The sequence below is a fragment of the Pezoporus flaviventris genome, unplaced genomic scaffold, assembly GCF_033815535.1.
Source record: "Pezoporus flaviventris isolate CSIRO_AGI_PZ_B2104156 unplaced genomic scaffold, CSIRO_AGI_Pfla_v1 ptg000007l, whole genome shotgun sequence".
In the NCBI taxonomy this organism is placed as follows: Eukaryota; Metazoa; Chordata; class Aves; order Psittaciformes; family Psittacidae; genus Pezoporus; species Pezoporus flaviventris.
The window spans coordinates 86774979-86788099 of NW_026892555.1; the positions used below are offsets into that span (position 1 = coordinate 86774979).

Sequence of the window (13121 nt, forward strand, 5' to 3'; positions counted from 1 at the left end):
TTCCATTTTAGCACTGCATTGGTACTTTAATGATATACACCCATTCCATAAAACAAAAAACAAAACAACCCCCATCTGTACCCATCCCCCAAACCACCACCCAACCTTTTACTGATTTCAACAGGAGCTAACCTGCATTCTCTATAGCTGCCTGTGCACTCAGCATTATTGCTTATTGCTAACAAAATCCGTTTCACTTCAACTGCATCGTTTGAGGTATTTGTTCCCAGAAATGTGCCTTCAATAACATGACGGTGAAATCTGCACAAGTTGTCCTGTAAGCAAGAACCATAAGCTACTTAAAAAGTAGTGTTGTTTGGAGCTTTTTGGGGATGGTGGTGGTGTGAGTACGTGTAGGTCTATTAAGAAAGCAAGCAGCAGCCTTTTGCATCACTGTTAACAATCAACTTCTTTCTGATGACATTAATGTGCTAAATCAAAAAGCAGGTCAGCAGTAAGCCTTCCCTTTTTCCTTGTTTAATGGGCGCTCCTCCCACTGTCATATACCTCCTTCTCCTCACATCTTTTTTTTTTTCTTATTTGCCAGCATGTAGGCTGAAATGTCTAGAACATGAATTTGAAGGGTTACAGATCTTTAATGTAAAGAAACACTAAATCCCAAAATGAGCTTTCCTCACAAATATTTTAGCTAGCAATCTGTAAAACTAACTCTCAAATTCCAAAATCACTTCTGGATAAAAGGAAACTACCTACAGTCAATTCCCAAGTACTTATAACTCTCCAAAACATCTTAAAACTAGAATTGTGAAGTCTTTCAGAAGGCACTGTATGACAGTGAAGAAGCAAAAATCCACTCCTTCCATTGCAGGTCACCCTTTAAAGGCTATAAGTAATGTAAAAACATATACAGCCTCTCAGTACTTAACTTGTAACCTGATTCCTTTTATAAAAATTATCTTATTGGGTTTCTGTACAGTAACACGGGATTATTAGAAAACAACTTTTGTAGACGTAGCTTTATGGAGGACAATCATCATTAGTTCCTACAGCCATCTGAAGCCAGTAGTCCAGATTTCTAAAAATGACAAAGTTGTACAAGTTTTCTCCTCCTTTGTGGAAGCCATGTTCACTCTCTCTCCAGGAAACAGGGCTGTCTGCAAAGCCATGCACAGTTAAGGTCAGCCAATACGCCAGTTTTGGTTCACCAAAATAGCAACTGCAAGGAAGAAGACAAGGTAATCAATAATTATAACTGAATAGACAGCATGTTCAAGTATACAGTATCAAGTACAAAAAGTCAAAGACAGGCATTGTAGTGGAAATTTATAATTAACAGTTAAATGAACCTGTTTTAGTCCATAATACATAAATTCAAGAGAAAATATTCCATCAAAAGACATTCGGAAACAAAAGAAGGTTGACTTGATTATTCCTACCACACTTTTAGACATGGCAAACCTGAAAGTTATAGCAGTAAGGGAAAGCTCTAAGTTGTAAAGTAGCTGTTCTCAAATTTTCTACAGCATGCAAAGTCTTCCAGAAAATTAAAACATTGACTATCAACAGTTGCTATCAGGGAAAAATTACACTGGAGGAGGAAACATAGTTAGGCTCTGATGACACAAATATTTTTACCACCAGGAAGGAGGATTACAAATAATCAAAGCCAGACATTACCCATTGCTCTTAAGAGGAGAATAAAAGCCAAGGAAATTTGTGTTCCAAGCCTAGCCCAGGGAGGCCTTCTGCATAGGATATGAAAATTGCTCAAAGAGTAATGATCATATTCCAGATAAAACAACAGCAATATTGTCATGAGTCAGTGCTGCAACTGTTAGCCACCAGGTATTTCAAGCACTGTCTCACACATGGAGCAAGGAGCTTCCAGAATTTACTGTCAGGAGCACTAACACACAATACAGACAGATACCACATTGATCCATGATACACTAATATCATGTAGTTTGGTAGTGAATTAGATCTACAGCTACCCCGTTCATCACTCTCCAGTGTCCCACGTTACACTTGATCTTGTGATACTCTTTTTGGTATCGTAAAGAGATTTCTATCATATTTTCCACCATGTTGTGGTTTAAGCCCAGCTGGTAACTCAGAACCATGCAGCCGCTCACTCACTCTCCATCTTCTTCCCACCCTCCCAGCTCCCAGAGCGATGGGGAGGAGAACTGAAAGAATGTAAATCCCACAGGTTGAGATAAGCACAGTCCAATAACTAAAGTATAATACAAAGCTACTAATACTACCACCAATAACAATAATGATAAGGGAAATAACAAGGGGAGAGAATATGAAGCTAAAACGGAAAGGAAAAAAAACCCACAAGTGATGCATAATGCAATTGCTCACCATCCACCAACCTATACTGATACCCAGGCCAACTTGGGCAGTGATCTGGCCTTCTAGGTGACTCCTCCTAGTTTATATACTGGGCATGACGTGCTGTGGTAAGGAATACCCCTTTGTCTAGTTTGGGTCAGGTGTCCTGTCCCTGCTTCCTCCCCACTTCCCATGCCCCTCCTCAGTGGCAGAGCATGAGGGACTGAAAAGTCCTTGATCGGAGTAAACACTACTTAGCAACAACGAAAACATTCATACGTTATCAGCGTTGTTCTGAGACTAAAGCTGAACACACAGCCCTGGACCAGCTACTAAGAAGGAGGAAAATAATTGTTCTAGCTGAACACAGGACATATCAGTAGTTAAAAATACTAAATGAGACACATTTAAGATCATCCGATTTTCATAGATGGGGAATTTGAAAAATGCAGGAGCTCAGCAGAGCCACTGTTTCTTAGAAATTAGGATGAAAAGCAAATTTATTATTAGAATACAGGGCAGGCATTTTCAAATTTAAAGTATCCAAAATTGCTTTATTATAACAATATTAAGCTACCTTCTCATTTCCTAATTAAAAAACCTCTTCATTTTGTGTATTTTGCTATATACCTCTAACAGCACTACTGAAAAGAAGTATTTAAGAGTGATTTCAAAAATTAAAGTGTTGGAGTACAAGTATATTAGTAATATACTCCTGTCAGTCCTTACCATAGCTGCTCCAATAACTGAATTATCTTCTCAGGAATTATAAAGCCTGTGATTGTGCACAAAAAAGCTTTTTCCACAATTGTGTTCGGCTGAGGACAGCTATAGGTTGATAAGAAGCTAGACGACTTGTTGTCTCTGGGAAAAAAAATCCACACCAGAAAAAACAAACAAAAACAACAGTCACTTTAAATCTTCTACAGGAAATCTTAGTAATCAAAACTTATACCAAATAAATAGTATCTACATATATCATCTAAATCAATATCGACGCAACTAACGGCCAAGCAATTAATACACAAGATGTCATGGTGCTGTGGGTTAACCCTGGAAAGCACCTAAATACCACACGCTGCTCACTCACTCTCCCCTAGGTCAATGGAGGGGAGAATCAGAAGAGTCAAGTGAGAAAACGCCTGGGTTGAGATGAAGACTATGTAACAGGTAAAGCAGGAGTTGCACAGGAAAGGGAAACAAGCTAACAAATTCATTTACTACTTCCCTTCATCAGGAAGATGCTTAGCCACATCCAGGAAAGCAGTGCTTCATCGCGTCTAACTGTGACTTGGGAAGACAAACATTGTAACTCTGAACATTCCCACCCTTCCCTCCCCAGCTTCTATTGCTGAGCATGCCACCAAATGGCGTGGGACAATCCTCTGGTCAGTTGAGGTCTGCTGTCATGGCTCTGCTCCCTCATAGCTTCTTGCCCACTCCCAGCCTACTCACTGTCAGGGCAGTGCGAGAAACAGAAAAGGCCTTGACACTGTAAGTACTGCTCAGCAATAGCTAAAACATCACTGTGTTATCAACACTGTTTTGGTCACAAATCCAAAACACAGCACCATATCAGCTACTATGAAGAAAGGTAACTCTTATCTCAACCGAAACCAGTACACATGGGTACCCCTACAAACACAGGTAAGTTATTCAAGACTCACAACAAATGCTTAAGCGCGTAACAGACTTCCCATTTACAAATGTGTCTTTCTTAATTCTTATTCAACTCTTCCTTAAAATAAATTGTGGCTTTCCTTGCTTAAAATGTATTTAAAGATCAAACGAATTCAAATACTTACAAGCTAACGTGATTCAAGACAGCACCTAGCCATTCAAACAGCTCCTCTGTACTGCAGGACTCCTCCGGCTTTCCATGCAGTTCGTTACTTTGTAACAGCGGGCACTGCAAGTCCCTTAATGTACTGAAGGTTATATTTGGCTTCAGGCTCTCTATTTGGTTTTTTGAAAAGTATGACATCAGTGTTGATCCCTCTGCACCTTAACAACACAACAACACAAACAGCTGTTACAAAACTACCAAACAAAAGGAGCACTGACTACCTGAAACCATTGTATATGTGTAGAAGAAAATGCAGGGTGTAAAACTGCTTACATGCTGTTATCTCTGCCAAAATGCATACAATCTTCAGCTACTTTATCTTCTTGGTAATAAAAATTAGTGTGAGATCCAGCAACTCAACACAGCTCAGTAGATTTATTATTTAATTAGCAAGTATAGATCTGTCAATAGGAAATTCAAGCAGAATTAACTGGCCAAGTAATAAAGTGGACTCACTAGAAAGAGGAATTCAGAGTGTTCCTGAAAAGGAAGGCATGAAAGGGAACACATGTGAACTGCGTCCAAAACGTACCCCAGACTAAAAGCCTAACCTAAGCAAGCATACTGCAAATTCAAATATATCAACCAACTTGTTTTTGAAGCAGTAAGATAACTGATGTAGAATCAATTCTCCTAAATTTGAAAATCCAGATAATGTATTCTGTTTTCATAAAGTAACAATGGGTCTCTAGGAGACCAAGAAATAATACCTTATTCATAAGAAGTCTGAAGTGCAGCACAGTATTTAAATACTGCAGGAAATACATGTACAAACAGAAGAAGTTCAAAAACCAGACAGAGTTCTGTGGAATCCTTGTTCTATATCCACAGATAGAGACTTCGAAACACAATATCCAAGAACTGCTGTCAAAAATTATGGACTGCCTAAACTCAATCAGCCATATTTGTCTCAAGGACAATCATTTGAGGGAGTAGGAAAAGGAGACTAAACTGATCCCTTTTAGTCATCCTTCAAAAAAGGCTGTCCAAGCATCAAAGGGCACAGTGACAAAGGCAGCCACCAAACTCTTGTTAATTTAGTGCTTTTATATAGATATGTTTAAGTCTGAAGTCTGCTAGAACAGATGGTTTTCCTTCAGCCTGTACTTCCTATTGGCATTTGTTAGACCAACAGGTTCAAACGATGCATAATATTAGAATTCTTAGTCAAATATATTAAAAAAATCTACATTTTAAATGTCTGCTGCATATGCGAGCCTCAGCTATAGCCCTAGCTTAAGGAAATACCAGAGACTACAGTCAAGACTCCAACAGAATAATTCCACTAGCTACAGCAAAGCTTTCCATGTCAACAACCACCAGGCACACTGACAACGTTTTTTGGAGACCAGTCAACTTTAGCCAATAAACATTTAGAATTGTCATAGAAATTGCAGAAATAGAGAAGAAACGATTGTTTTCCCTCTGTCACTGAAGACATGAGACACTCCATACTCCCTTTTTCTGTTCTTCTTGGTGCCAGGACTACTAAGTGGGAAAAACAGGTATGAAAACAAGAAGTCCTGATTTTGGAAAGTGACACAAATATTTATAGGTTTGCAGCATTGCTGGCCATAGCAAAGAACAGCAGTTATCAGCAGGAAGGCTGAACACAGAATGCCCACGGAGGACATGGATTAGCTCAACAAAATACAGCTCTTTTCCCCTTCCAGCAGAATACACACAATGTCTCATGTCTAATAAAAAGCTATAAATGTCTTTCATGTGTTATGAGGACAAGATTCCTGCACTGAAAGGCATACAGATTTAACTCAATATTCAGGAAATGACTGACCTTACCCCTTTTTTGGATATAAGAAAGTGAGGAAAAATGAATGCTAATCTTCCTGAATGCTGCTAACACTGGCAGCAACAAACACAAGAAACTTACCAGCCCTAGAGGCATTTTGCTCTCTGCCTAGGATCAATAAATCTAAGCAAGCTGAGCCTGAAGATACACCACCTCAGGTGGGTTTATGTAGCAAGTCTTGACTATGATTCTTTCCTGAAGACTACAAGGACAAGAACTGCAACCCCTAAACAACTGCTGCATGCCAAACAAGGAAGAGTCCTTACTGCATGATTAGTACTTAAAAAGGGGGAGGGGAAACATGAAGACCTAAAGGGAAACATGGACACTACTGAAGTATCTTAGAAGCAGCTTTAATTCCTCAGATCAGTTAACTCCCTGTCAAACTTGGTCCTGAAGAACGAGGAAAGTAACAATATAAGGAGCAGATGGGAAAGCATTCTTGGGGACCTCTCTAACATCCCTTCTCACTAGTGTGAAGACTCAAAGCAGAACCACACTAAAAGCTACACAACTATGACAAAGAAAAACTTTTTTTTTTTTTGCAGTATAGACTCATGCAGTTTTTGACAAGTCTATGTAAATACTACATATCCATAGATACAGCATGTTCTGAGGTAATACAAGGAACTGAGGACTTCGAAAAAGGGCCCTCAGAGGAAGAACAATATTTGAATCCAGAGGAAAAATAATGTAACCAGCAAACAGCAGATAAACAAATACTAGAAGAAAGGTGATTTGAGACAATAACATTTCTTATAACAACCTCTTACTCTCCTCCAGTCTCAAACAAGTACTTGAGAATAAAACAGTAAAAAGGGACTGTGTCCGCATCAGTGTACACAGAACATGATAGAAACAGTGACTCTGTACATGTCCTACAGCTAGTGAAGAAATGCAAGTTCCCCATCTTAACTTTTACACCAAATATGTAAGTTGATATTAATAAAAAACTCAAAAAATGTGTATTTTTAATGGTTACATATGTCACAAATTTATAATGATGAGGCAGCACTATGAAATAAGGAAAGTTACCCCAGAAATCCAGGGCAATCCAGAGACATGGAAATGAAGTAATTAACGTATGTACTACAAATCACTGTTGCATTCCTGACTGAAATGTTCTGCTGTTTAGTAAGTAACACACACAGAGCCCCAAACAAATAAATGAAACAAATAAACAAAACCCCACACAAACACATTTTAGTCTAACTTTTCCCTCCACTAAAAATGCATTTGGACAATCACTACAAAAGAACAGTAAACTAAAAATGTTTGGATTTCATGTCAGTTAGATTTTACTTTTACATTTAGCTCTTATTACCTGTATTATACCAAGCCACTAGGAAGTCAAATTCTAAAGGTTTCTTTTCTTTTAAGGCCCAAAGCACTCTGTTATGTTTCTTGCTATCAGGATGAAAGCTGGAATCAGTCAAGTCAATAGTTATAACTGCAAAAATGTAAAAAAGCAATTGTTAACCAATTGAAATAAATATTAATATTAAATTAATTAATAAATATTAAAATTAAGAATCATAGAACGGTTTGGTTTGGGAGGGACCTTAAAGATCATCTTGTTCTAATTCCCCTGCCATTGGCAGGGACACCTTCCACTAGACCAGGTTGCTCAAAAGTTTATCACATTAAAAAGTTCCAAAGAAACCAAGGAACATTAAACTTCCTTTTCACCTATTATATGCACCTTTACATCTTTATGCAAATATGACTCATTATGTAAACAAACATTTACCTCCTGCTGTCCTTATTTTGATATAATCTGAAACTGCCTTCTAGTGACTGGAGGCACAGATTCCTTCTGTAATGGCACTGACAGAAATCCCAAACCATCACCTTAGAAATACCTTGGTAATTATGCAAGACATTAGCAGCAAGAAAAGCTAGAATTTCTGACATCAAAAGCAACATATACAGCAATGACACTTCTTCAACTGTTGAACTGATCCCAGGACAAAGCTACATTTATTTTTCAGATGGAAATTTCATGATCTTATTACTCGACAAACTGAATGGTAAAATGATGTCCCATTTTGCCAAAATTCTTATGATTGACAGCAAGTTTCCTCTAAAGTTTTATGTAACTACCCATCAACTACTGCGAATTCTAATACACCTGAGATGGCATTATTTTAATTATTTACAGAAGAATAATAGTAACAAAAATCACAACAAAAGATCTGAAATAAGCACTGTTAATATAAATAATACTTACTATATCTCATTACTTTTTTGCCAGAATACTTAGAAGGGCGACCTTGCAGTCCAAGTTCCTCATAAGTATCCTTATCCACTGACAGAATTAGATTTCCTATAAGCAAAACAAACTTTAATACAATCTTCTACTTAGTTTCCTTTGAAGTCTCCTGAGAACCGTATACTTTATACAATGTTAGCTTTGGATCAATGGTATTATTAATGTATTCCAAACTCCTTAGCTCCATATAAATAGATTACCTGACTAACCATTAGAAAAAAAGGAGAAAAAAAAAGTGTTGTAACTCAATTACTCTTTCATTAAAGAGGTCTTATGAACTAGAATGAGAAGAGTGTAATGCTATTACTGAGATAGCCATACCTTTTATTGTACTACCTCCTTTCATTGCTCAATCCTTCCTCCACTTGTACCCTCGTATTTGCTGCAATGTTGGTTGAACTATACATTACACCTGGCTCTGATTTAGTAAACACTCATGCACACTTTGCTCAACTAAACATACAAAAGCAGTTTCTCCAACTCTAGTGGGATTACTCATATTCAGTTAACTATGCTTATTAGCAATGAGCAGATATGTGCTGGGACAACTCCACTTCCATGCTCATAAACCAAATCTGGCAGATGCCCCTTGGTACAAAACTTCATAACACATCTCTGCTACAGTCTTTTGGTTCTACTGTACAAATAACAGTATAACACAGAATACAAACAAACAAGGCCATTGCTGAAGATTTCAAATGTTGACATCACCAGGAACTGTAGTGCTGTCTCTGCATTAATTGTGCATAGCTTCTATCTATCTATCTATCTATCTATCTATCTATCTATCTATCTATCTATCTATCTATCTATCACACAAACTCCATTTTGCTAGGACTGTGCTGAAAGAGCACATAAAGAATTCCTCCTCTGAAGAACCTGAATTTACTTATGCCCTGATGGGCACCTGGCATATTACAGCGCCTGAGGCTAGAGGGCTGACAGACCGATTTGTGTTTCTATTACATCTGATATAATGTTAAACAGAAATAAAGACATATTTGAAGCCCAAATAACTTCATTAGTTTCTCTGCATGCAAAATACCACCTGACATTTTCTCATAAAACTGACAGAACAGAAACAGAGCATTTTAACACACTACATAATTCTCAAAAAATAAAAGTGTCCCTAAGGAGTGCTGAATTTATTTTTTTTTTTACAAATTGTCGTTCAGACCAGTAGGAAACAAGTAACTGGAATGCAATGTTTTCACAAAAATAATCCTCTGTAGCATTCATAATTACAGTTGAAGCACTGACAACTGGACACTATACATAATTGAAGCTAGTTTAACAGTATGGATGAAAAAAGAGTTAAAATGAGCATTTTCCTGATCCAAATGTATTTCTGGTTAAGTTGGTAAGTATAACCACCATTACGTTCCGCAGTTTACATTAAAAAAAATCCCCAAACCAAAATCAATATGTGTTACTAAAAACAAAACAAAAAAACGTACCATTTGGTAGCAGAGCTGCGGTATTATCTTGATCAATTTTTGTTTTATAGGTAAGTGCATAGCATGAACCTTTAATAGTAAAGAAGAAAACAATGAGATTGCAGTCTCTAAACAGACATGATATGAAAGATTCACCTTAAGATAGTCTTAACATGCCAAATACCATTTGAATCACTCTAAACTGTGTTTTCATCAGCTTTCTTTTGCCCTCTCAAGCAAAAGAGCCTTTTGTTAATATTTTTATGAACTATAAACCTTGAATTGGCACTGTTTTGAAGGACCTGTAGTAGAGATAACGTTACCAATATGCCCCAATATGACAGCACTTTTTTTTCTACCTGCAACTTTTCCCATTCAGAAACTGAAAATCCCATTTTTATCCTCAGACACATTTCTATTATCAATTCATATAAAGACAAGGGGCAAGATGCTCACATTTCTATTTTGCTGCATTATCTGCCACAAGCAATTGTTTTTCAAAATACAAGCATCAGATCCTGTAAACTCTGTGTACAAATGTCATAATGGTTCCATAAAACCGCTGGCATAAAAAAAAATTAATGAGACTAAAGGAAATAAGAAGAGGGTCCCACAGCCAGCAAGTAAACAGCTATTCTCTTGTTTCATCTACATGTTCTCTGTTCTCCTTTCTTTCCCCTTTCAAGCTATTTTTGACTCCCAGGCAATCATCTGAAGGGTACAACAGTTATCATAAGCCAAACAAGTGGGCCCTGCTAGAGGTAAACAGCATGCTCTGAGTATACAATAGTGAGTTGGCTGGGCAGAGGCTGCATCTTTTCTCTTTTTCTACTGCCTGCTGTGGAACACAGCTAACACCACTCTGGGCTGAAATATGAAGGAAAGAAAGGGAGAAGGGAGCAGATTTCTGCAGGAATCAGCATAAAGATGGGATGCAGAATAAATGGGTATGAGGACACATGGCAGCCCTCTTGATAGCTGGTTTGCAAAATTAAGATGACATAGGAAGAAATGAAGAGGGAACAATCATAAAATGTTTGGACCCAGGAGGTGCAAACAAATGTTTACACACCACAAAGCAGAACAAAGCAGATAAATTAATACAAAATTTTCTTTGTACTTTTCCTTCCCTTCCTTTAAAGGAAGAAATATTAATAGACTTTACTATGCTATGAAAAAGAAATGTATTATTACTGCATCTGTCATGTTCTGATTTCCTTACCTTTCTTCACAAAAGCATCAATGAAATCATGAGCGACCAATTCATGAACCGGTAAATTCCTCACCAGGTAGTACTCTCCAACATCCGCAATAGTGCTTTTCAGCACTTCAGGTAGCAAGCCACATTCAGGGATCAAAAAAGACACCTATTAGGAAAATATCTGTAATGTAAATCATATCCTAAAATCTGTTCTAGAAGAAAACCAAGAAATACAAAATAAAAACTCCACTTTTCAAGGACATGAATATATTATACCAAAATGAGATGAAGAAAAAATAGTATCAGGCTATTGTCTTCAAAATGTATCAATTTGCACAAAGTCTCTAGGCTCTCTAAATACATTATTTGGGTTTTTTGGTTTGTTTTCTTTTTGCATTTTATATGCTATACAATAGCATTTGAGGTGTTAAGTAAAGGCATGACTTTACACAGCATGAGTTAAGATCTTGTTTCACGTCATTATAAATTTAGCTTGATGTTGCACTGGAACATTTCCTTCAGCCTTTGCTGCAGGAAGCATTTATAACTAAAAATGTAGGCTAAGCATTTATGTAATCTCTGTGGAAAAGTGAAGACCAAAGTAGAATTTCAACTAGTTTTTAAATCAATGCACTCTCCTGTGTGGAATACTTTGGAGGTCAGAAGAGTGAACAGACTATCAGAGCAAAGCCTGAAGATGGGCTCACAAAAAAGGCTTTTACTTCTGATTAATTTAAGGTAGAAAACTGACTTTCAAAAGGGACAAGCACCTAGCTTTTCTTACTACACTCAGCATTTTTGTCTTTTGGTCCCATTGCCCACCTTTAATTTTCCTTTTGTTTAAAGCCATGCCTGTATGCGTTTCATAGATCAAGAGAACTCTCAAGCCCGGGAGACCACAGAAAACGCTAGTACCATGCTTCCCAGCAACTGTGCCCAAGTAGCATAAAGGTCAGTCCCCCTGCTCCTTCTTCCTCCATCCCTCAAACTTTTTTCCCCAAAAGCTTCCAGAGAACAGGTTTGTATCTCCCTTCGCACACATACACAAGAGAAGTAACAACTGACAGATGGGCTTCCTGCCACACAAGTAGGAACCTTTCTAATTAGCTGCTGAAAAAAATTACTAAGGAAATGGCAAGAGGATCTGAGTGGAACTTGCAACAGTCGAAGAAAAGAGAGCAAGCTGTCAAAAACTGGACTTTGCACATTAAGTCTTCCAAAACAATTGAGCAGCTGATGAGAGCATGACAGGATACTTTGGCAGAGGCAGGGACAGCATGAGACTGAGTGCTTTCAGGGTACACCTGCTGCCAGGTCCCCCCCGCTGAGGGACTCCCTCAGCCCCTCACTGCTTGGACTGGGAATTTGTGGATGGTGCTCCCTGTATGACTTGGCGGGCAGCCCTGACTAAACTGTCACCCCTCCCACCTCTCTTCTAGTTTGTGTCTGCACGGTCTTCCACTCTTCAAGGTGTTGTGTAATTGCGTGAGACCACCAAGCCAACGGGGCTAATTTTCTTCTCTTTCCCCCAACAGAGGCACACCGGACACCTGACAAGCTTGGAGGAACCTTCCAGAAAACAGCCTGGCGCGGGGTGAACCGCCAGCAAAGCGTCCCGTTAAGGGCTGCCAGGCAGAGCCATGGGGACTCTCCCACCCGCGGTGCTCCGGTCTGGCCGAGGAGGCACGGACGCCTCCACCCGTCCTTCTCCCGCGGCGGGGCCACGCACCGCTCCCCACCGCCTCCTCCTAAGGGCCGGGGCAGCGACCACCTCAGCGGGGTCCCCCCCTCACGTTGCCCACCCGCGGCAACGGCCGTTAAGAGCCCCCCCCGACTCGCGCCCGCAGGAGGCGCAGGCAGGCGGGCGGTTGCGCGCACTCACGCGGCAGTTGTAGGCGTGGTCCCGCACGTGCGCCGCGTGCCGCGAGCGCGCGTGCCGCGCGTTCCCCTTCTCGCAGACCAGCAGGTGCCGCGGCGCCTGGCGCAGCCGCTGCAGCGGCGGGATGGACATCCTCCGCCGCGGTGCACTGCGGGGCGGGGGACAGCGGGGCACCGCTTACACTGCCAGCCGCTCGGGAGGGAGCCCTACCGACACACACCCGCCGGCAACAGGGAGGGAGGCGGGGAACAAGCTCTGCTCTGAGGTCACTTCCGTCTGCTTCGGTAGCGCAGCCGCTTCCGGTGCGGTGTGGACTCTGCGCGGGCTGCTCGCGTGGGTGCTGCCGTGTGGCAGGTGTACCTGACAGCAGTTAAAGCAC

General features: G+C 39.8%; 1 protein-coding gene across 1 annotated transcript; it reads right to left on the reverse strand.

The window, feature by feature from the left end:
- RPP40 (ribonuclease P/MRP subunit p40) lies at positions 1-12891 on the reverse strand. Its single transcript, XM_061449401.1, has 8 exons — positions 12746-12891; positions 10885-11029; positions 9684-9752; positions 8185-8280; positions 7279-7404; positions 4104-4302; positions 3028-3162; positions 1-1177 (listed from the first exon to the last, which is right to left on the reverse strand). The coding sequence occupies exons 1-8, from the start codon at positions 12872-12874 to the stop codon at positions 979-981; spliced, it is 1098 nt and encodes a 365-aa protein (XP_061305385.1). The 5' UTR covers positions 12875-12891; the 3' UTR covers positions 1-978.
- Between the last annotated feature and the right edge of the window lie 230 nt (positions 12892-13121).